General features: G+C 42.1%; 2 protein-coding genes across 3 annotated transcripts in view; one reads left to right on the forward strand and one right to left on the reverse strand.

The window, feature by feature from the left end:
• flt4 (fms related receptor tyrosine kinase 4) overlaps nucleotides 1-22787 on the reverse strand; it is a 49376-nt gene that overhangs the window by 2366 nt on the left and 24223 nt on the right. The window contains exons 6-29 of one of the 2 annotated variants that reach the window (XM_005467923.4): nucleotides 21854-21993; nucleotides 21608-21779; nucleotides 19788-19905; nucleotides 19466-19650; nucleotides 19042-19207; nucleotides 16304-16439; nucleotides 15663-15771; nucleotides 13309-13668; nucleotides 12588-12734; nucleotides 11008-11139; nucleotides 10410-10516; nucleotides 7976-8111; nucleotides 7407-7511; nucleotides 7084-7197; nucleotides 6229-6317; nucleotides 5814-5973; nucleotides 5624-5718; nucleotides 2130-2252; nucleotides 1873-1984; nucleotides 1561-1660; nucleotides 1221-1326; nucleotides 999-1123; nucleotides 527-647; nucleotides 268-353 (exon numbers count right to left, since the gene is read on the reverse strand). In XM_005467923.4, the coding sequence (XP_005467980.1) occupies nucleotides 268-353; nucleotides 527-647; nucleotides 999-1123; nucleotides 1221-1326; nucleotides 1561-1660; nucleotides 1873-1984; nucleotides 2130-2252; nucleotides 5624-5718; nucleotides 5814-5973; nucleotides 6229-6317; nucleotides 7084-7197; nucleotides 7407-7511; nucleotides 7976-8111; nucleotides 10410-10516; nucleotides 11008-11139; nucleotides 12588-12734; nucleotides 13309-13668; nucleotides 15663-15771; nucleotides 16304-16439; nucleotides 19042-19207; nucleotides 19466-19650; nucleotides 19788-19905; nucleotides 21608-21779; nucleotides 21854-21993 (3244 nt within the window). The remainder of the gene's footprint in view (nucleotides 1-267; nucleotides 354-526; nucleotides 648-998; nucleotides 1124-1220; nucleotides 1327-1560; nucleotides 1661-1872; nucleotides 1985-2129; nucleotides 2253-5623; nucleotides 5719-5813; nucleotides 5974-6228; nucleotides 6318-7083; nucleotides 7198-7406; nucleotides 7512-7975; nucleotides 8112-10409; nucleotides 10517-11007; nucleotides 11140-12587; nucleotides 12735-13308; nucleotides 13669-15662; nucleotides 15772-16303; nucleotides 16440-19041; nucleotides 19208-19465; nucleotides 19651-19787; nucleotides 19906-21607; nucleotides 21780-21853; nucleotides 21994-22787) is intronic. The other variant, XM_019345099.2, reaches the window with a different exon arrangement.
• npy7r (neuropeptide Y receptor Y7) overlaps nucleotides 13627-22787 on the forward strand; it is a 52463-nt gene continuing 43302 nt past the window's right edge. Inside the window, exon 1 of the mRNA XM_005467916.4 lies at nucleotides 13627-13699. Within this exon, the coding sequence (XP_005467973.1) occupies nucleotides 13665-13699 (35 nt within the window). The 5' untranslated portion in view covers nucleotides 13627-13664. The remainder of the gene's footprint in view (nucleotides 13700-22787) is intronic.

The following is a 22787-nucleotide window of genomic DNA, read 5'->3' on the forward strand; positions in this document are numbered from 1 at the left end:
CATAAAGCAGCGGGTGACTATTCTACAGTTTCCGAGCAAAAGAGCGCAAATGTTTTCTCGTATTGACTCTGAAACATGTGGAGCATAAAGGCATCCATTTTTAACGCTTTTCTTTAACTTGACAGTCATTGTGCTGTTTCACGGTGAGAAATGAGTGTGTAGCGGTCCAAATGTCAGATGGTGTGACTAAACAGCTGGCTGCGTACGTCTAGTGCTTCGATTCCAGTTTTCACAGATATTCAGATTTTTGCTTTCATATCATTTAACCTTTTCAAGACGACACCCCCGTGATTGTGCTCAATTCTCTCAAATTCTTCGGAGGCCAGAACCATCCCGCTGTCAGTCTGGTTGTCCTACAGAAAAGAGAGACAGGTTGACGCAGCTGCTACATCTGTCTCGACCAAGAACGACCATTTTTAGTAATAAACGTAGGTGATAATGTCAAGAAAAGTCTGAAAAAGCATTCAGAAAATGTCATCAGTCAGTTCACATTTTCCAACAACTGATAAGAGGATAAGAAGCTTACTTGAGGAGGTTTCTGTGGATGCATCTCAAGAGGCAACTCTTCAAAGGTCTTCACTCTGGGCTGGCATATTTTGGAGGGCCCCACGAACACACAGCCAGCAAAGGGCACACAATTATAATACCTGACCGAAAGATAGAGAAAAGGCAACGATCACAAACAAACTTGAGCTGCATATTGCATTTCAATTTTTAATAATTGAAACACAAATTTCAGTTTGCCAGCATTTTTTGGACATTAATCGGAATCTTTACATAGCTATTGGAATCCTTATATATGTTGTATTTATGATGCATTATGTTCATGAAAAAGTGAGAGTTTGATAAATCCAACCATAACAATCTGCTCAAGCAAACGCTTCAGAAAAAAAGGGATTCATGATAAGAAGTCCTACTCGTGTGCGATCTTTTAAATCAAAGACAGTATCATTCATTTTATGGGGTCTGACGGATAAAAGGGGATTGCTTTCTTGTACCTTGTGGGCATAGTGTTGCAAGCAAGTCTCAGTTCTTCCTCAGATGGCGGGCGCGAAGAGGCTTGAGAGAAACCATCGTCTTCAGAGTTCTGTGAGTGGTTCAGGGGGATGTAGTCCTTCCCATCCTGAAGAAAATGAGAACAAGATCCAGACCCCAAGAAAGAAAAACTACAGAAGAAAGTGAAAATGGGTTGGAGACATTATCTCTCCAGCAGAACTTACAGGTAGACTGTTGTCCTGCAGCAGGTCTCCCAGGATCTGGACCAAGGCGGGGAAGGTGGGCCTCTCTTTTGGCTCGCCCTGCCAGCAGGCCAGCATGATGCCATATCTACCAGCAGAGGGCAGCGCAGTCTTAACAAGAATAACAGCCTCTAAAATGCATCTACAAATGCCATCCTATATTGTTCCCTAGATGTGCAAATCAACTTAATGACATTAAAACGGAAGTCACTTTTCTCATTGGCTAACCCAGTTAAAGACATTAAGAGCAATATTTTCTTCCTGACAGCGGGAGCATTTTTTTTCTCAAAGATGCGGAAAGAAAGAGAAACTAAATGCTTACATTTCAGGAGAGGCAGTCTCTGGTGCTCTCATCCTGACGCCCTCTTTCAATCGCTTGCAAAACTCTTCGTCAATCTGTACCCCCGGATATGGAGATGCACCTAAGAAAAGAGCAACATCAACCACCACATCAGGAACAGGAAGACAAATGACTGAGTGCTTGGATAATAGGGATGCTGATTCGTTCTGCTCGTAAAGTTCATTGCTTTTGGCACCGGCTGACATTTATAGATATTTTCAATCACAAGAGACTGAGTTCTGCACAGATGACATAAAAGATGCGTGTGCACGTGTTATGATTCTGACTTTTTACCGAGTGAAAAGATTTCCCAAAGGAGAACTCCAAAGGACCACACGTCACTCTGGCTGGTGTACAATTTGTCAAAGATGCTCTCTGGGGCCATCCACTTCAAAGGGAGGCGAGCCTGAGAGAACATTGAAACAGATATGACAGGCAGATAAAACACAACTGAGACTCACCATTAAAAGTAATCATTATGTGGGTGGATAAAAAGAAATAATAGTAATTAAAAGTGTAATCTTTCCCGGGAAGCTAAAGTGGTGACATACGTTGCCTTTCCTGACGTAGTCGGGGTCTTTGTAAATGTCTCGGGCCAGCCCAAAATCACAGATCTTCACAATGTTGTTCTCTGATAGGAGGATGTTACGGGCGGCCAGGTCTCTGTGGATACACTGTGGATACACACAGGACCACGCATACATCATAACTCTGCAGACAGGTGTTTGAGTATGTGCGTGATTTTTAAGTGGTTGCATGCACTGTGTCCGCCTTGTTTCCTCTGCGTAAGTGTTATTTGGGAGAGTGTAAATAGCAACTTGACCATTTTTTAAAACCAGGGAGTGTGTTTGTGTCTGCGTGTGCCAGTTTGTAACTGGGGCTGGACTGTATCTCTTCCAGCACCATTCACAAACCTGGCAAGCAAACACAGCTTTGAGTGGTTTGGGGGAGTCAAATAAAGCCAGCCAGTCTGCTGTTGTAAGTCTCAGTATCACATTTGTTACAAGTTGCAGCTGCTCCCTTTTTTCCGATTTAATCGTTTATCCAGTCACAGTGCAATGAACCATAGCAATGCGTATCAGTGTTTTGGTAAAACACAATTTTTAAAAGCTTATTTTGACAGTGTTTTGAGTTCATGGGGATCAAATCAGCTCACCGTCAAACCGAAACAATCCAATAACACACCTCTCTAACGCCTGGAAAATGTGAGAATTCAGTTTGCATCAAAGGGCTTTGAAACATCTCTGCTGTCTGCGAGAAGTATTCCTCAAAATTAACACACAATCTTAATTTTATTGCTTTACTTGTACCTGAATGCTTTTAAATCAACTTAGAATTGAAGTTTTGTCTGCATTCAAAATGTCATTAATGTTTTTTAATATTCCTGAATTCTAAAAAGTCATATTATTTTAAATCAGTTTAGTCCTATCTCATTCAGTGTACTTCAGTTTTAGCTTATACTGACTGTACAAAGTGATCATATCCCTTTTTAGCTTTGGACTTCAATAAAAACTGCTCTGAGAAAAGCTCACCTCTTATCTCTTACGAAAAAAGCTTTTGGTAGTTAGACAGTATAACTCAGGAGGCCTAGATACCTTATGATAACACCCCTGATGCACTTCCAGTGTCAAGGTCAGGTGGCAGAGTCACTATGAGAAATGACATCTACTTAGGAATTGTGCTTAATATTTAAATTGAGTAGTCCCAGTTTATGCTACTGTGTATTTTCTCCACATTACCAGAGCAACAAATGTAGTTGCTGCAGAACAGATTGAATGATCACTTCATTAATCATAATACACTACTGTTTTTTAACATGTATTTCGAGTATCTAAAATTTGAACATAAAAGGCACTATAATTATATAATAATACCAGTAATAATAAAATAGTGATCATACAGGGTAACAGAATATATAAAATACCATAACACGTCAAGCGCCTCTACAAACTGTGCTATTTCTAAGCTGAGATTTAGTTTCTTTTTCATGTTGTCTATGCAGTTAGTACACAACAATTGTCTACTTTAAACACGCACCAGTAAGTCCTCTCATAAAGAGAACAAATCTTAGTTACAGTGTATAAAGTATCACCACTAGATGTCAGTAGATTGCAGCTAAATTAAGTGCACAATCGTAGCTACGGTGGCCACTATAGGACAAGTCATCTGTAGCAAGTCTAGGCTTTAGTACGCTGTTGACCTCAGCTGTCGATATTTACATTAGTGTAACTGAACAGTGACGCTTAGTGAGTAAACTCTTGTACGATGTGAGAATGCAATCAAATTGTTTTTCGGAGGGAACGTGTGATATTTAGGACAATTTTTGAACAGCCTAACATTAGCTGGCATAATGTTAGCTTGTTGCCATCTGTTGTTGTTGTTTAGCCGGCTCGTTGTGGGCTGTCTGGAGATGGGAGAGTTGTATCCAATCTGCTGACAACAGGTAAGTATCTCAAATAAATAAGAATATTTATGCAAAATTTTGTGCGTTAGAGCCCTGAGTTCAGTTCATCGACGAGGTTTTAGGTAAGGATGAACAGGATTACATTTTATTCTAATGCCGGTTGCATTGTCTGTATTTTTAATGGTTTCAATATTTTTTTTCCTTCTATTAAATAAACTCAAAAGAAATCTACGGGTAACTGTACCTTTAAATGACATTTAATGTATTGATGCTGTGTTGATGCTGGTGACTTTATTGTTCTTGTATGCAATGTATTGGTATTTATGGTAGTACTGCCCAGGTTCAAGTCTTTTCCTATCAGCAATGGTAACTACTCTGTTGTGTGGTGTATCTCAAGGTTCCATTCTGGGTCCAGTGCAGTTTCCTTTGTTATGCTATCATTGGGACTATATTTGTAACATAAACCCTTGCCAATTCTGGTAAGCAATACCTCTGTCAATTCCTTAACCTGTTCTTTAGTTGATGTTAAAACCTTAAGAATAATTAGTGATTCAGCAGGCAGTTACACCATCCCCTAACGTCTTCATATTTTGTGTCCCTGGCATCATATTTTAAACCTCAGTTTCTTTTCCTAAGTTTGATTTACAGATTAAATCAGCTGTTAAAGACAACTTTTTTTCTTTTTAACTAATAAATTTCTTTCTGTTATTGACTCTGAAATGGTAACTTGTGCTTTCATCACAGTCGGACTGAGTTGTTGTCTGTTGGACTGAGAAAACCACTAATATCATAACTGCAATCAATTCAAAATGCCAATGTTAAACTTTAGAAAGGTACACAGAAGCAATGGTTAGATTTTGCCTATGGGCTTGCTCCATGGTTATCTATCAGAACTTTTACAATTTTTCGTATCGCATGGTTAGGTCCATTGATCATGTGTTGATTGGGGTGGCTGTGGTTCAGGATATAAAGCGGGTCATATACTAATTGGAAGGTTGGTGGTTTGATGGTAGTGGGTTCCCTGGCTGCTACTGTAAGCATTTGTGGGCAAGATACTGAAATCCATGCTGCTCCCACAGTGTTAATCTGTGTGAAAAGGTCCATATAAGAACCAGTCCATTAACCATTATAAGCTTTTAGTAATTACAAATTCCTGACTGGCTTCTGTGGCCTTTTTTCATTTTTTTTGTTTTTTTTGCCTCATTAAAAATCTTCCTAATTTAATCGGTGTATTGCACTGTGGCACCCATGCAAAAACATCCATATTCTTCTGCTAGTTTTAAAGTGGGGATCATTGTTAGGCACAAAGGAGTGAAAAGTTGATGGTAAATGGTAAATGAAATGCACTCACATAGTGTCCTTCCACCTTAGTGCACAAAACACTTTACCGCTCAATTACCCATTCAGATGCATACTCTATGGCAGTGGAGCTGTCACAGGAAGCATGGCAGAACATGACACTCTGAGCCAAGGGATCGGAGATGCCAAGCATTAGCGGTCAACCCTGCTCTGCCACCTGAGCCACTGTGGACCCCTCATAAATGCCCCAAACTACAAGCTGCTGCCTCTGAAGCTAACCTCCGGTGACAATACATCACAGCTTAATCATTAATTGTCCACACTGTAATGCTGAGAATTAACCTTTCTGGAGGCCAGGAACTCCATCCCACGAGCCACCTGGAAACTGTAGCAAATCAAATCTTCTATCGTCAGAGGAGTTTTCCACAAGTCCTCCACTGGAGAGAGAGAAGGAGAGGATGAGGGCAGTCACGGAGAGAAAAGAAGACAGTGCGGTGTGGGACGAGGAGTTCAATCACATAAAATGACTCACTTTTCTCTACAGCGGGAGTCTGACTGGACGTATTGGATGATGGACTCTGAGGAGCGGTGAGCGGGGAGGAGGATGGAGAGGGCGGTTGACGAGTACTCTGGGCAATCTGACCCGCTTCAATCATCCGCCTCACCTGGCTCTGGGTTTTTGGAGAGCGATCCTAAGTGGGGAAGCGTTTCAATGAATCATCTCAAAAATCAATATCGGGCTTAAGACTTACAGAACATGGCAGATAACTGAGTTTGTGAACAGAAACTACATAAAGGGAACAAAGCAGAGATAGAAAAATGAGACAGACTAAAAGGTTAAAATGAAAACATGATTACAGATAGTCTTTCTGAGCTTTGAGCTGCCATCAGAGAACAAATGTGAAATTGCTTGTATAAATTGCTTCAGTTTTGCAGCGCTGTGTTACCCTGTAAGGGAGGAAGAACTCTCTCTTGGCTCGTAGGAAGTTGGAGAGATTCCCATACTTGCAGTATTCCACAATCACCATCAGCGGGCCTGGTAACAGAGATGTTTCAAATGTTTCAGCACATGTCCACTGCTAGTCTACAAGCGCTTTTTTTTTTCTTTTCTCGCACCATATCTGAAATAGAGAAGCTGCAGCTTGAGCTGGACCATTTCCCGCCTGAGATTAGCTGCCTGGCTGCTTTTTGTTTAGGATAAACACTTTCAGATGTCCGTGACTCAAAAATGTTCTCTATAGGTCAAAATCATGCATGGGTGAATGGGAAAAAAATGAAGGCATCTGTTTTACCTCTCATTTGGTTACAGGCTATAAGGGAAAGGGGGGTGGACAAAATGATGTAAGGACTTTTACACTGAACAGGACAAAGACCAGAGCCGAAACATGAAGGTTTCCCAAAAATACTGACAGAGGAAAATACTGCCAGCAAATGTTTTAAAAAATATGATCAAAGGCTGAAACAGTGACAACATTACCAAAACAATCCCACGTTCATTTATCCTGTTAGGTGACTGTGTGCAAATGTATTTAATACACTATATGGACACGAGTACTGGGCCACCTCCAGATTACACCTACAGGTGCTCCTCGGCCATGGAAACCCAAGCTACGAAGCTACTGGTACACAGTTTTTGTGCTGATGTTAACGCCAAAGCAGATTTCTGTCACTTTATATGGTCTGCTACTTTGAAGTTCAATCAATTTGGTTTCTAAAGACTTGCACTAATATTACTAATACCACTTATTACATTCTAAAAATAGGATTTTGCAAACATAATCCATGTAATTCTTTGGCCTCACCATTTGGTTTGGTGCAGGCTCCCAGGAGGTTCACTACATTCAGATGGTTGCCAATGTGAATCAGTATCTTTAACTCTGACATCAAGGCTTTGTGTTCACTGGCCGTGGCTCCGTCTGCAACACAGAGTTACAATGTTACAAATAAAACACATCACATTATGTATTTTGACATGTGCATATCTTGTACAAACATGAACTGCGTGGGCCGCACTGCACTGCAATTTCTCCTAACTTTGATTACTCTGACTGCATCAAATCTGTTTAGTGTTTGCTTCACTTTGGGTAGCCTTCCAAGAACATAAACACACAAAGCCAAATCTCACCCTTCAGCATCTTGACAGCCACCGTGTCCAAACCTTTGCTCTTGCTAATGCCGTAGATTGATGCTTCAATTACTTTTCCAAAGGCACCGTGCCCTAAAACTTTGCCTGTGTCAAGAGAAAGAGCAGAAAATCAACAAGATATTCATGCTTATTGATTGATGCGTGCTTGATTTTAGCCTCACTGGAATACATAAACAGTTGCATCTGTAATGGGAAAAAATTGCAGATGGCATCCATGGAGACAAGGAGGAGCAACGGGACATTAGACAACATGCTGCCATAAGTTGCTGTCGTGGAACAGATGCTTTTCCTCTGGACATTTTTAAAAAGCTGTTCTGGGAATGAGCACATATTTAACATTAGCACTATTGCTGGCAGCGCTCTATCCAGTTGGCAGCAATCCAGAATCATGCCATTATGGATTGTGGAATTGGAAAAGTAATTCAGTTTCATCCATCTATTTGCCTCTCATGCACTTCTGCTCATGTCCTCACACATACCTCAGACTCCTATGCTACTTCAGCATCCATCCATCCATCCCTTTTTTCTCACTGTTCCTTGTTACCCACCTAGCCGGAGTCTGTCTCTGGAGATCTCCCACTGCGATGAGTCGTAGGGCAGGTATTCACACTGCTCATCCAGTGGCACCTCCCCCGGGTCCATAATGATTGACAGATAACCTGTCTTTATGTCTGCTGGGTTAACCTGAAGTTCAAGGAGAGACGAGAGGTGGGCTGAATAACAGGGAATCCTGGAAAGGAAGCGCTGGACACGCAGCGCAAATGTGAAACGTAAACAACACGAGCACAGAAAGAAGGAAAGGTCAGACAGCAAAAAAGTGCAGCCTCGATGGTATACTGCAAACGAGTGAAATTACCTTTAGTCATGCTCTTATTAGAGTCAGAAATATGTCAGCATGCTCTTTTAATGCACTTTTAGTGGGTTTTTTTATTGCTGAAAGCAAAGAAAATTATTTTTATTGAAATATTATCTAAAGTGGCCCATCTGCGCTTGACTGACAGCAGCCACTGAAAGCCACCGAAGGATGAGGCATTGTTAGCAGGAGTCTTGATGACCTCACCACTAACTAAATGCTGCAGCTGATAAGCTTAGTAGCTACTTAGCATGCAAAGTGACATTAGTAATGCACTTTTAGGGAGTGAATGTTTGTCTGGTGGCTTAAGCACAGGCCGTGTGCATTTGCGGTGCTGTGTGTACAAAGCATTAAAAGCACACTTTTAAAAAGTAAATGCTTTTGTGCTCGGTGTTTGTCTCTGGATGTGTGTTTAGTTAAAGGACACCTGTTTTTTTTGGCAGCCTTCAAAGCCCAACATGCAACAGCAGCCATGTTGACTTGAAACAGAAGGTAAACACGGGTGTTGCTGATGTCATTAACTGAGCTTCTTTTATATTCAGGAGTGAGCCTCAATTAATGTAAGAGCAACACCTGTGTTTACTGCCTATTAGTGTAGTTACATGTGGTATGTTCATGTTGTGTTTACATATGATGTTTTATAGCCTCCTGTCATGACCCGGCATTTGTTAGTGTTAGTGTGATGCTACTGTTTCAGTTAGGCTTGAAATGCAATCTGACTGGCTAAGATGAAGACATAATAGTATTCTGTTCGATTGTTACTATAAAAAGTGCTGTTCCAAATAACATATTATGTAAAATATGCCTTGTACAAAGTACAATCTTCTTCAATTTTAAGGTTTTACATAATAGAACATCATAAAAAAATCATTTGGTCTTTAGCAGGTCATAATATTAAGCAAATACAATCTGAGATGAACATTTACACCTGACAGGTGACGCCATGTCATTATTTATTTAACAAAAACCGAACCACTAATGCAGAAGCAAAGAGTGAACAACTAAGTACATCCTTTTTGCTTCCATAGCAATGAAGAGGTAGACAGGTGCTGCTAATGGTAAAATAGACTGGTACTTCTATAACGCCTTTCTTTCTTGCTACGACGCTCACTCAGTCACACACACATTCTTAAAGCACTTTTTTCATGCCTAAGCAATTTTATCTAGCATTCAAACACACACTCACACTCCAATGTATGCATTGAGGGCACCTCTGGGTTCAGTACTTTGCCCAAGGATACTTCGACAGACTGGATGATCAATCAATCCACCCACCTACCCATTGATTGAGGACCCAGTCTACCACCTGAACCACAGTTGAAATCAAATGTACGTGAGTAACTGATTATCAGCAAGTTAAGTGCATCGGTACATCAGTGAGCCCTCTGTAAAAGCAGAAGTTTGTTGGTCTGGAGAATTCAGGTGTGTGTTAACACAATGATCCCAGGAGTGGGCACCTTAGCACATCCACCCCAGTGTTAGATCGTGCAATGCTCTGAGAGGCTGCAAAAAACCCAAGAGTTACACCAAAGACTCTATAGGCCTCAGTGAGGAGATTAAATGTTACAGTTAAGTAGAAAACCTCATCTCTCTAAAAACAAACATGGCAGCACAGCTTAGGTTTGAAAAGTTAGGTTTAGGTTTGAAAGGTTGCATCTGGAACAATGTGCTCTGAACAGACAAGACTAAACTGGAGATGTCTGACCGTAATACACATCATTAGAAAGGTATTTGAGAAAAATGTGGCATAGAGGAGCAAAGCTAGAGACAGGCGAAAGGTGGAGAGACAAAAACATTGAGACGCTGCAAGACGGAGAGGAAAAAAAGAAAAGCCATCTCTAATTAAAAGAGAGACTCACCCTACCAAGTGTGCAAATAAAGAGCAAATGGATTCTCATTATGACCACGTTTGTTGCTGTTGCTAATAGCAGCAAACGATTCGCTGGATGCGCTCCTAGAAAATATCACTAACTGCCTCTGGATGTAAATGACAGACTTATCTCTAACAAACAGATTGTGCTCAAAGATAGACAAAACAGGAGTCAGAGGTCAAAGTGCCTCCGTCACAGTCTGCCGGCTCCTCTCGAAACACACAAACTCAGACATAGCGATAAGTGGCGCCCTCTGACCCGCTTCACATTGCAGAAGATGAGGATGAGCAAGGCCCAGAAGAAAACGGCGATGACTCCAGTCCCGATGAGAATTACAATCTCCACGTTGGCCCGGTCACTTGACCCTTATCGGAAAGAAAGAAAGAAAGAAAGTCAGTTTTAGATGCAAAGGGTTTAAAAACACACACACTGCTGAAAACTACTCAGTCCTGTCACATGGACTGCTCTTTTCCTAACTATAGGGGGCACTGTATTACAAAGTATTTGCCCCACAGCTTTCTAGTAAACTCCTTAAATAAAATCGTTAGAGTTAAATAAATGTGCTGGGCTGACTTTCAGCCATTGGCCATAACACCACTTCCAGCAAACTCATTCACCAGCTGAATGAGAAAACACAGTGTTTCACTGGCTGATGACTATGATTTGAGAGCCGCACATAACAAAAGCACAAAAACTAGAGTCACGGTGAGAGTGTGAGAGGTGAAGATGTGAGCTCAAGGACAACTGCGATTTCAGGCCTGAGTGCACTCGAAAAAGCACACTGAGAGAGCCGGGAGAGCGTATGGTGAATAGATTCAGGTGTCTCTGCGATTGTGTGTGCGTGCGGCTGTCTCACCGATGACGCTGACGGCGGCTGAGGAGTTGACACAACCGCGCTGGTTGCAGGCGGTGCAGGTGTAAAGACCGGCGTCCTCCTCTCTGACCCGCTGGATACTCAGCGTGCGGTTTGAATCCTGCAGCTGGATCCCTGCGAAGGAGGCACCGGGGGATGGGGTGGAGTTGGGGGGGACTTGTTAGTGACACGCACTCAAACCCATATTCGAAGCCTGTGCTGTGTGCTGTGACTTTGGTGCCACTTCTTCACCCTTTCGCATTGCGAATTCAGCACCATTTTCAACAGCGCCTTTTTGAATTCTTGTCACACCTCTGGACCTCCATTTGTAGCATTCATTTATTATTCCATCATCCCACCGTGCACCCCAAACAGCCCCCTCTGAGTGATCCCAGGGCATCAGCTGTCATTCAGACTTGCATTGACCCACCCTAGAGGCTCATCACCTTCAGATATTAAGAAGAGACTAAAAAGCTAATGAGCTGTGTCGGCCTGAGAGGGTTTTATGTGTGTGGGTGTGTGTGGATGTGTGAGGAGCTCTACAGCAAAAACATCATGACAGGAACTCCTGATACAAGTTCTATTTGACCCACTTGTTCCACAGTATGAGTGTGTGGGATTGATGTGCGCTTGTAAAGGAAAGCAATGGTATCCTAGAACCAGACCTTTCCTTTCTATTTGGTTTCTGGATTGATAGCTAGGACAAAAACATTCTGAAGTGGTCCAATGTTTAGCAAAAACACTGCAATCTAATCCCAAAGACCATTTATCCATGACAGTGTAATGCTTGATCTGCGTTTGACTAATCTCCTAAGTCTGAACTCTCGCAGGAGGTGAATTTTTCCAGGAAGACAACGGTGTAATCTTGAGAGATGGCAATGTCACAGACTCGACAAGGGGGCCGTGATAAAGTTGCAGCCGGTTGTGCCAAAAATGACTGAATACCACTGAAAAACACTTTGCTGTGCACACACAGCGACCTGCAGAGCATCGTGTTTGCACTGACGGTGCTGACCGGGAGGACAGTGTAGAAGAAATCCTACACCGAGGCACAATTACCATGAGGAAAAATATTGTTCCAAGAGTGCTGGAGAGAATGTGTGACGGCAACGTTATTAGCTAAAGGCGTGTTGTTGACCAGGCACGAGTACTTGCAAAAACATGGGAGGGTAATGTCAAAAGCAATCACACACACTGAGAAAAAACAATCCGAGGCTGTCACTCACAAAAAGAGCTACTTATGTTTCCACTTGGAAAACTGCACTACAGTTTTATAGCTATAGATTTCAGCTATTTTTGCACCTATCAATCATTCAGAGGCAAAAAAGGCAGAAAATAAAGCACAACATGAAACATACAAGAAGTTTACCTGAATAGCTGGACTGACATTTGATCACACTGAAAGTCGATGTATCTGTGTAAACATTAACAAAGCCTACTGGGATGTAAAGTGGATAATACGAGTCCCATCAAATAAAGCCTCAGAGGGGCAGGCTTTCTGACTTCTTGTCGGCGTGCGTATGTGAATGCGAAAGCCCCGTCCTACAAACACGTGTATTAGCTGTTGTGATTTATTCATGCACCTGACATTTGGTGGAGAGGCTGGTTGTCTTTGAACCAGAAGAATCGGGGCAGAGGTCTGCCCTCCACGTCGCACTCCATCGTCAGAGACTCGGTCACATTCACTGTTTGGTTGGTGAGGCTGCGCTTATAGCGTGGTGCCTCCAGGGCTGCCATGGGAGAGAGAAGGGAGAGCAAAAGCCAGAGACAGATCAGCAACGGAGAAGGAGAAATCAAAACTATGTCACTATATCGACACTATATCAACTCAAAGAGGGCAAATGTACAAGATGCACTCTTGTGGGTTTGAAAATAAGGGCAAAAGGAAGAAGATCCCATTAAAGCGTACATATGTCCTCCAGGCACTGACGCAAGCTTACACAGCAAACAGCACGAGCGAGGCAGGAATTTGTTTGTGCTTTTCAGCCCTGCTGCATCTCAACTCTGTTTTCATGTCCCTACATATTGATGCTGTGCAGGCATCAAGTATTTTCTCCATTATGTGTGGATGTGGGTATCAGGCTGCGTGGGATCTTTTGAGTGTGGGTATTTTTAAGCCTCTAGCATCTCAGCGCCAGTTCCGCTGCGACCCATGTGTGTTGCCACTGCCAAGGGTTGAGCTTTTCTCTATAATTAGTGGTGCAGCCTAGTGCGCTGGAGTTAGAGTGACTCTACTTTCTGCATTCAGAGATGTATGTGTTTGTATCTCTGTGTCTGGAGCTTTAATTCCCTCTTATTGCTCACCTTTGACAGAGATGTATCTTAACAGGCACTGTTTCTCCCCACTGCGTCTGCTCTGAGCCTCACATACGTAATGCCCTTCATCCTGCAGCTGTATGGAGTTAATGGTGAAGTCCAAGACCCAGCTGTTGGAGGGCTCCTGGAAGGAGAGCTCACCACGGAGAGCCTCAGCATAGAGGTGCACGCTCTTGCAGTCCAGCTCCTGGGGCTTACCCTCCTCGTCCTGCAGGGCCCGAGGGTCAAGACGGTACCAGTGGAGCTGCTCATAGGTGTAATTATCAGCACTGCAAAGGAGAGACACTTTCTCCTGCTCCAGGGGATACTCAGACTGCTGGACATCTACATTGAAGCCCTCAGGGATGGCTTTAAAGATGAGAGAAGAACAGGCAGGCTGGTATGTTACCCTTACACAGAAAGGCTTTGAATTACACATCAATAAATACTCCTCAAAAAATTCCATTTATATAAAATATAAACCAACAAATACACATAGGACGGCCTTGTTATGAGGATCCCAGCAAAAATGAAAGAGAAGTTTTGTTTGTGCTTGCTCACAGGATTAAGAAATTCTGCAGCAACATTAGGCCTTGTTACTCTCACAGGGCCTAATGGCAGGCCAACCTCAGTGTGAGTTATTTTCACAAGGACTATTTCTTTGGCATGAAAGCGTAAAGAGGCAACAGAACAACCCCACAAGTTGCTTTGAGTGTTTTGATTTGGGCTGCTATCACAAAGGAGCTCTACTTTTCTTTTCTTTCTTTTTTTTTATTGCCCCCTTATGTCCTGTTCTGGCCACCGGTGCACGGATGCCAGCGATTTCAGCCCGAACATAGCCTGCTGTGTCAAACCAAACCAACTTCCACACGGAAGATCATCACTTTTAAAGTGAGCAGCGCCCAAGCCCAAAGAAGGCCCATTAAGTCATGTGCGCAGTCAGAAACCCATCCCCCCTGGCTTTTTTGTGGGGAGTGCACCCTGTACTCATCCTCCAGAGTTGGGCCAGAATTAGACAGAGAGTTCAACTGTGGCATATGCCATCGTGGAGAGTTTTTGTCCCCACAAACAAAACTGCAGCTCACCGTCCGCCCCCATTTGCTCCCCTGCGTCTCGGTTCTTGTTCTCAAAGGGGAATTCGAGTTGAAGTGTTGTCATTTTGACTCGCTGGATGTGATCCAGCACACGCTGCAAACGGGCACCTGCAAGTGGTCAGACCGTGACTTCCGGAGCGCGATCCAAACTTAGCTGGAGTGCTGGAAGCGGCACAGCAACCTTGATGTGCCAAATTGAAATCAGACATGCTTTTTGTTTTTTATTGGATTACTGAAACACTTGTGCACAGATCATATACTGCAGCGCGCATTCTGTGTAGGCTTATCATACATTGAGTAGCTTTATTATTCCTGCAGAGGATCAGAGCTGACTGAGTCCTGTGACAGAACAGAATGACCCGTTGGCTCTTGTGCCCGGGAAATCAATTTGAAAATCTTTCCACCTTTATTTTTGGAGATGATTAATTTTTCAAATCTAATTTTCCACCACAAACTCTGCTCAGCTTTATTGTAATGGAGTGCAGCAAAACTTGGATCAGCAATGATCAACCTTTGGCTTTATAACCAACCAAGCTCCTATGTTTTTCTCCCAGCTGAGGAAAGGGAGTTTGTTTGTTTGGCTTCTTTATGGATCGTCTTCAAGTTTCAGAACAATATACTAGGCCTCGGGGGGACATGAGTGCCTGGGTTGGCTAAGCATTTGACCTTGACCTTCATTGTTAGTGCTCAAGGCCAAAGTTTATCTTGAAAAACATTTAAAGAAGTCAAGTAATATATCATATGAAAGAGCATGGATAGATCTGTACAACACACTTTGTGTCTTTTCAATATGACTCCCTATGATGTCACAATGACGCCATAAAGTTTTGCAGAATCAAACACTGGATGAATATATCTTAAAAGCTCAAGTTTTTACAGCTTATAGAAACCAAAAATGCTCCAATCATATACTAAAGATAAGAAAAGACACAATTTTAGTATGTAATGCTTCAAGGTCAAAGGTCAGGGTCACAAAAATAAGGAAAAAAGCTTTAGTTTCCATTCAATCCTCTCCAAACTTTGAAGCAACACAGTCATCATTCTTTGTTTAAGCTCTTTAAAACCGTATTTTTTTCAATAAAACATAATACGACTTCACAATGACACAAAACGAATAATATAGCACACTAGATTATGACTTTACCAGTGCTAACATGAGCAAAGAATATCAAAGTTTTAGTATAGCCCTTGGCCTTTGGGGGGAGTTGCGCTCTGTGAGTGCTCCTGTTTTGCATTGTGTTTGAGAGATATCTAACCACACATACTTACTGGTTACATAGAAGTAGATAAGCCGCTCATCTTTGCCCACTTTGTTTTTAGCAGAACACTTGTACATGACGGACACGCTGGCATTGCGAATCAGAAGTCTGCTCACTCTCTGCGAGGCGAGGAAAGGAGGACGAGACTTTAATTCATGTCGTGGAGACGCACATTTTAAAAGAAAGTGCAATCTGCTGTCGTGTAGAAATCAGGTTTTCTGCTGACAGACCAACGACACACAAACTCGCTCAGGTGTGAGTGAAAAAAACAGGGCGTTTGCATCCGTGAGTGTGTGTATGTATAATTTCCTCTTACGGCTGTGGTTTATAAATGTGCAGGCGTGGGTACGCGTACATGTGTGCCTGGATGTGTTTATAACTAGAACTTACAGGAAGTCTGCAGAGGAAGACTGTTCTAAATATTTCTACTGTGGAAATGGCTCTTGATTGACAAATTTTGTTATGGAGCTCAGAATTTGGGACACTTACATAAAAACATCACAGGTCACGGATAGGTCCACTTACACAAAGGCCTTCTCATGGGTTAGGCCCTAATTTTATTCTGTAATCCTTTTTTCCAGAGATCAATTTATAAGCAAAGCATGTCTGTCCACAGAAAACCAGTAACAATCGCAATGAGGCGTGACGAACCTTCTCTCGTCCATCCACAACTTCGAGAGACGACTCGATCGGCTCAATTTCATTCATCGCATTCTCCGAGTTAATGTCCTGCCAGTTCTGACAATCTGCGATCCTGTCACTCTGACTCTTCCGGTCTCGTCGGGCCCTGGAGAGAAGCAGAGACACATTCATGACATCTCGCCTCATTGACATGAGCAGCACAGAGTGGGCAGTGGGTGAGAATTAAGGAGCACGTTGAACGATATCCTGAAGTTTTATGAGAAGTCTTTTCCCACAGACTGGATAGCATTTCACATCAGCTTGAAGCCCCGAGCCAATGCAATTATGTCCTAAGTGTCCTAGCAGCTAATGGACAAAGTACGCTATCAATTATAACTATCCGCAGTGCGAACATCACAGGAAAACTAATGAAACACGAAAGGCTATTTTTATTTTGTATTTTCACCCATCTGCACTACTCTGCATTAGCAGAAGGCCACAGGGGTCAGTTTCATTTTACTCTCTACATAATTTACTGATGTGCATACGAAAAAATAATAACTTGTAAATACCAGTTTACAGTATTGTACTTTGCACATTGGATGCTTGCCCAGCCCTTGTACTTAACACATTTCAGCCAGTGGTGTTGGGGATTATAAACACAGAAACCAAGTACCATCAGATTTTCATTTTGAGCCATCTGAAGAGTGTCTGATTGACAGCAGCTTCATTTTTCAGCATGAAAAGCATACCTGTGGAACACTATCAGCCCTCCCAGAGCATGGACCTCAACATTTTTTTTGACAGACAACAGAAGAAAAGGCAGCCAACATCCAAACAAGTGCTTTGAATGTCCTTCAAGATGTAATGCAAGAACTTTTCCTGAAGACTACTTAAAGAAAGCTGCCTAACAGAGTTCAGCCTGTGTTGAAGAATATAGGTACAAACTCTGTTTTTGCCTTATGTACCATATGTTTAATGTTTCAGTAAATAGGTTCCCTTTTTTCTAGCAGTATACAAACAGATGAGGGGCGACTGTAGATAGGCAGAAATATACTAATTTATAAAACACAAAATCATTTTACTGACAGTAAAGAGATCGCGCGCAGCATTTGGACCATAGGCAGAATAATTTGCAGTAAGCCTTTTCTCTTGCTCCTAAATTACTTATCAAACTCCTCTTATTGGCACGTCTATGGCTCAGTAATTAGGATATTACACCTCCTTTGTCTAATCCATACTGTTTAAGAAGTGATGCGCCCCCTTAAAACCACCTACTTGTGAGCCAGGGGATTATTTCCTTTTCCTAGTTCTACTCTCGATGCTAAGCTACGTTGATGAGGCTTCATATTTCACATAGACGTCTAGCAGCACTTTTAACAAGTCACTGAGCTCAGATATCGATAGCAGACCATTCCTTTTAACTAAAAACAATCTTAAAACTGTGTGAGGACCTGCTTTTTGTGTTCACTTGTTTTCTGTTGCCACATGAATGAGAGAGCTCCACAACGTGCTTTTATGAGCAGATTTGTATATGCAACAAACACACACACACACACATACAGAGATAACATCAGACAAGACATTACTCTCCTGAAAGTAATTTCTCAGGCTCTGAAGAAAAAGGCTAGCACCACCGAGATTACAAAAGCAAAAGCCTGATATTGCAAAATTACTTTCTTTCATCAAGCACATTTCATCAGGAACACACTGTGCTGCTACACTTAACAGGAGCCTGTGAGGAAGGACAGGTTTAGCTGGAAGTCCTTCGCTATATTTCGGACCGTCACAATAGACAAGGAATTTCAAAATATTGGAGAAAATTGAAAAAAAAAAATAGAGGCAGAATTCACTGTCCATGAAATGGCATATTAGATCCACAGTGGCTAAAACAAAACACGAACTGAGCACTTTCAGCCGAAATTAAACCAAAGCTGCCACTGCTGTGAGTTTCAGACTGCCTCTTAGACCAGGATGGAAACCTTGCAGCTGCACTCACGTTGCATGCTGACACGGAAAGGTCAGAACAGCAATATCTTCCAAAATTACGCCTGGGAGGAAGATGGTAGAGCCAGGTGGATATTAGAGAGATATTCAGTGGAAGCGCACAAAACACTGGGGCTAAAGAAATAGGAAACAAGTGAGTATGATTGCCCCGAGAACTCATTATAAAATGGGTTTTATTTGACGAGAGAAGCCTGGTAATGAGCGAGTGTGTCTTTCAGTGTTTACGTACGTGTTTTAAGTGTGTATTTGTATTGTGTAGCACTCTAGTTAGCTTCAATCACACCTGGGAGATTTATGTGCGTTTCATGTGTGTTGTGTCTGTATGTGTGTCTTTGCTTATGCACAAAATAGTGGTGCTGTGTGAGAGCTGGACCATAGCACAGGAGAGTGACAGGCACATTATTACTGTGTGGGGGAGGAAGCTGGCTGGACGTCGAGCAGACACTTTCCTTTAGTCTCCTCTTTCCTCCCTTCTTACTTCCTCTCTACCTTCCTCTATATGTTAGCTCCTTTCACCCACAGCCACCCGCCCCGCCGCCACCTTCTCTCTCTTTTTATCATCTCCTCCCTCTCTTGTTCACTCAGAGCCAGTGGATAATTTCACACTGACCTCTTCTTGTTATTTGGTCTCACGTAACGCTTCATGCACCGCTCTTCCTGCCTTTCCTGTCTTGTCTGATCAAACCTTATCTTCACACACACACAGCTGCAAAACTACCAGTGCTGTATATGAATGAGTCTGGGGCTGAAGTTTTTCTTACACTCTGCTTTGGGTGCTGTTGAGGACACAGGGGCCCCAGGCCCTCCACTGCCAGCTGATGTTGGGAATGGGGACACCGTAGGCGGTGCACGTCAGCGTCTGGCTGCTGCCGCTGGGGTAAGGGCTGGATGGATCTGCCACCTCTTTTTCATGAATCTGAGGGGGAACTGGGGGAAGAAGAGAGCTAATAAATCAGTTCTTCCAGGAAGTCATAACTTCTTTATGCTAGATAGAGTTCTCTTTATAATTAATTCATGCAACTTTTTTACTTACTTGTAACATTTTCAAATTATATCTACAAAAATTCTACTTTCCTTATTTGGGAAGGCAGTGAATCTCTATAACTTTACACTGCTGCTTTGTACTTGTTCCTAAAATATCTGGAGGGATTTTAACTGGAGGTTCACAGAGCAACACACACGTACTGTTGACGACAAGCGTTATGTTGAGCTTCCTCTCCAGCCCAGCATCGTTGTTTTTCAGGACCACCGTGTACAGCCCGGAGTCCTCCTGACAAACATCCTTAATCTCCAGAACATGTTTAGGGTGCATCCTCATCCTTTTCATCTTGAATTCTGGGCGCTGGTTTATCAGCTTTCCATCTTTATACCTGGAGACACACACAGATACACAAAATGTGCTCCTACTGAGATGTTCTGCTATTTAATTGAGCTACAAATCTCAGATTTGCGAGGCCTAATTATGCTTTTGGACATTTCCAATTACATTTAATGAGACTTCTCTTACCATTGCGTTTCGGGTGCCGGTAAGGCAGAGACATTTACTTGTAATTTGTATGACTTCTGGCCAGCAGTTATCTCCACAACCGGTCCAATTCTGTAGTCGAGGTGGATAAATGGTCTTTCTGCAATCAGAGGCATTCAGTTGTTTACATAAAAGGCTTTAAAATCTTAAGGTCAAAGTACTAAACACTCGCCTTCTCTCAGCTTAAAACATGGCAATCAACAGCGTTATACGTGTCTCCACTGTAGTCAGCTTGGATTCAGTGAATAAATCCTCTGGTTCTGACTTTAAGTCACTTTTTAAGCCTTCAGCAGTAAATATTCGATTGATTTTTAGTAAAAGAAAAATAACACATTAATTATTTTGCCTCCTCTGAAAAAACCCTTTAATCCATAAACACTGCTCAATTCCAAACTCCAAGGTATTTTTCTAGATCTTGTCCAGGAGGTAAGGATGGTGCGCTGGGTTGCACGTGTCGTGGTTTTGGAGTTAGACACTGCTCAAGCAGATCTCTGGGCAGACTTGAGCAAGCCCTTAAAGCCCTTTTCCTTATGGAAAAAATCTGAACATGAAGCTTTTCAAAAACATCAAAGAGAGAGCATATGACACCTTTGGTGCACCTTTAGATGTCAGAGTTCGCCTTTCATGGTTTCTGTGTTTAGTTATGCTCCTTTTACTTTGGTCTGTTTCACGTCACACATAATATCACAAACCAAAATGTTTGAAAATAAAGCTTTACAGTGATAAAGACCATGTGTCGCAGGAAAAATGAATGAATGTAATATGTTTCGTTTTGATTTTTAAAAAAGCGATCCAATCGATACCAAATATCAATTTAATCAATTATTTTATGAAATAAAATGTTGATATATTATTAAATAAATCCAACTGCTCTGGTAAATGCAAGTGCAAGACGGCTCATCTCATGCACAGAAATCCTGAGGCAGCGTTAGAGCCAAACTCGATTCAACTGGCTGCCCTCTGCTTGTGTTCTGGTTATACTCCACAGACCTGGGAGGTTGCGGAGTGCAAATGTGATAGTTAAATGTGAATTTCTGTGAAATGTGTAAATGTTTCTGTCTGTGTAGACAGCAACAGATGATTTACCACAGTTAACCGCTGCATTATCAGAAGCAGATTGCATGTAATTGTCAGCTAAGTGGCAACATTTATGGCAGTTTTTTCTGTTGGTGTTGGCATGTTAGACAATCTCATTTTGCAGCAAAAATAATAGATGAAGCGAGATAACTTCAGCTTATTGGATAAAACAGATATTTTAACAGAAAGCAATGTATGTTATTGGAATACTTGGCATGTTTCAAAAAGTTAAAAATCACAATAAATCATAGTGTGAGTAAAGTATTATGATAATTGTAAATATCAACACGTCACCGAGTTCTTTTGATTCCTCAGAGGCATCCGATGGAAGACATAACACTTATTAATAAAAAGCATAGCATTATTGAGACACTGCAAATTATTTAATCCCAACATAATATGGTATCGTGGGGTGATTCCTACCTCTTTTAAATATGTGACTTCATTAATAACTTAGAACTATAAACTACAACTGTCATGAAGGTAGCATCAAACACAATCTAATGGCAACTGATTGGTGTGACAGAGGAGGATGCTGAGGCCAGGGTGAGATGGAGGCAGATGATCGGTCAAGTTTGTCATTACAGGGATTATTGTGGAGACTGACCATAACTGCATATAGAGGTGGATTATTTGCTATGTTTGTCAGCATAACTGTAGCTTTTGATGGTTAATGCAAACTTTAAGTAGACTGATGTACGGACAAAAAAAAAAGAAAGTCTTACCATGAACTACGACCTGAGTTTGTTGGGTATAAGTCCCGTCCAAGCCGGTAACATTGCAGCTGTATCGGCCGGTGTCTGTGACATTGACACTGTGGATGGTCAGGGCGCTAGAAGCCATTGTGGCTTGAGACAGAGATTCACGCAGGGTGGTAATTTGCACCAAGTCGTTCGTCTGGTGAGGAGAAACAAACTGTGTAAATTCAGGTTTGCTTCTTACTAACACAACATGCGATGCGCTGCTAATACCTGTTTGCTTGGGTAAGACCACTGGATGTCCACCCCGGCGTTGAACTCCACCATCGCTGTGCAGTTCAGGGTGAGGGCCTCCCCCACTAACAGCTGTACTGGCTCCTCAGGAAACAGCTTGACATCATAAACCTGACTTCCTGTCCGGGAAAATAAAAGGGCGAGGTAGCACCAGACAGAGGGGGGGAGACAGTGAGAGAGGTCATAGTGACATTGTCAGCAGTTTTTCCTGAGGAAATGACTTTCCTTTGGACCTGAGAAGCCATCCCAGGCTACTCTAAAATTTTATACATACACACATAATTTTATATATATCTGTATGTGTGTGTGTGTTTGTTTATATATGTGAATAAAACTGAAGTGAAGCATCAATCCCGTTTTGCACACTGGACAGTGTATCTGATGTTTAGGTCATTCTCTCTGCATGGAAATGACTTTGCATGTAAAAAAAAAAAAGGCAGACTGTGATTACTGATTGTTTATACAGTCCATTAGTGTGAAGAGTGAAGACTCTGAGTTTCTCCTCTGACTGATGTGGCTATTACATTTGGCTGGGAGCGGTGAATATGAGTTTCCATTTGCCCTCTGAAGACAGAGGTGAATGAGCTCATACAACAGAGCGTAGAGCATCTGGATCAACCTGAGTTCACGCGCTATGAGAGGGAAACTCAACATAAAGTCTCTCGCCTTTTCAGCTTAGTTTTTCAAAATTTGATTATACCTTCCTTTTCCATCTGCTTCTCTTTTCTTCTTTTCTTTTAGTGCTTGTGACATAATGACTCCATCCTTACATAAAAATGGAGTTGTTTTAGAGGAAATGACATAATTAAATAAAAGCCTCGAAATTGTCAGCATTAAGGCTTAATTGGCTCGCCGACTGCCATGGAAAATTATGGGGACAGGGCAGTCAGTCTAGCACCACCTTTGATTTTCT

This window comes from Oreochromis niloticus, linkage group LG2 (assembly GCF_001858045.2).
Source record: "Oreochromis niloticus isolate F11D_XX linkage group LG2, O_niloticus_UMD_NMBU, whole genome shotgun sequence".
Lineage (NCBI taxonomy): Eukaryota > Metazoa > Chordata > Actinopteri > Cichliformes > Cichlidae > Oreochromis > Oreochromis niloticus.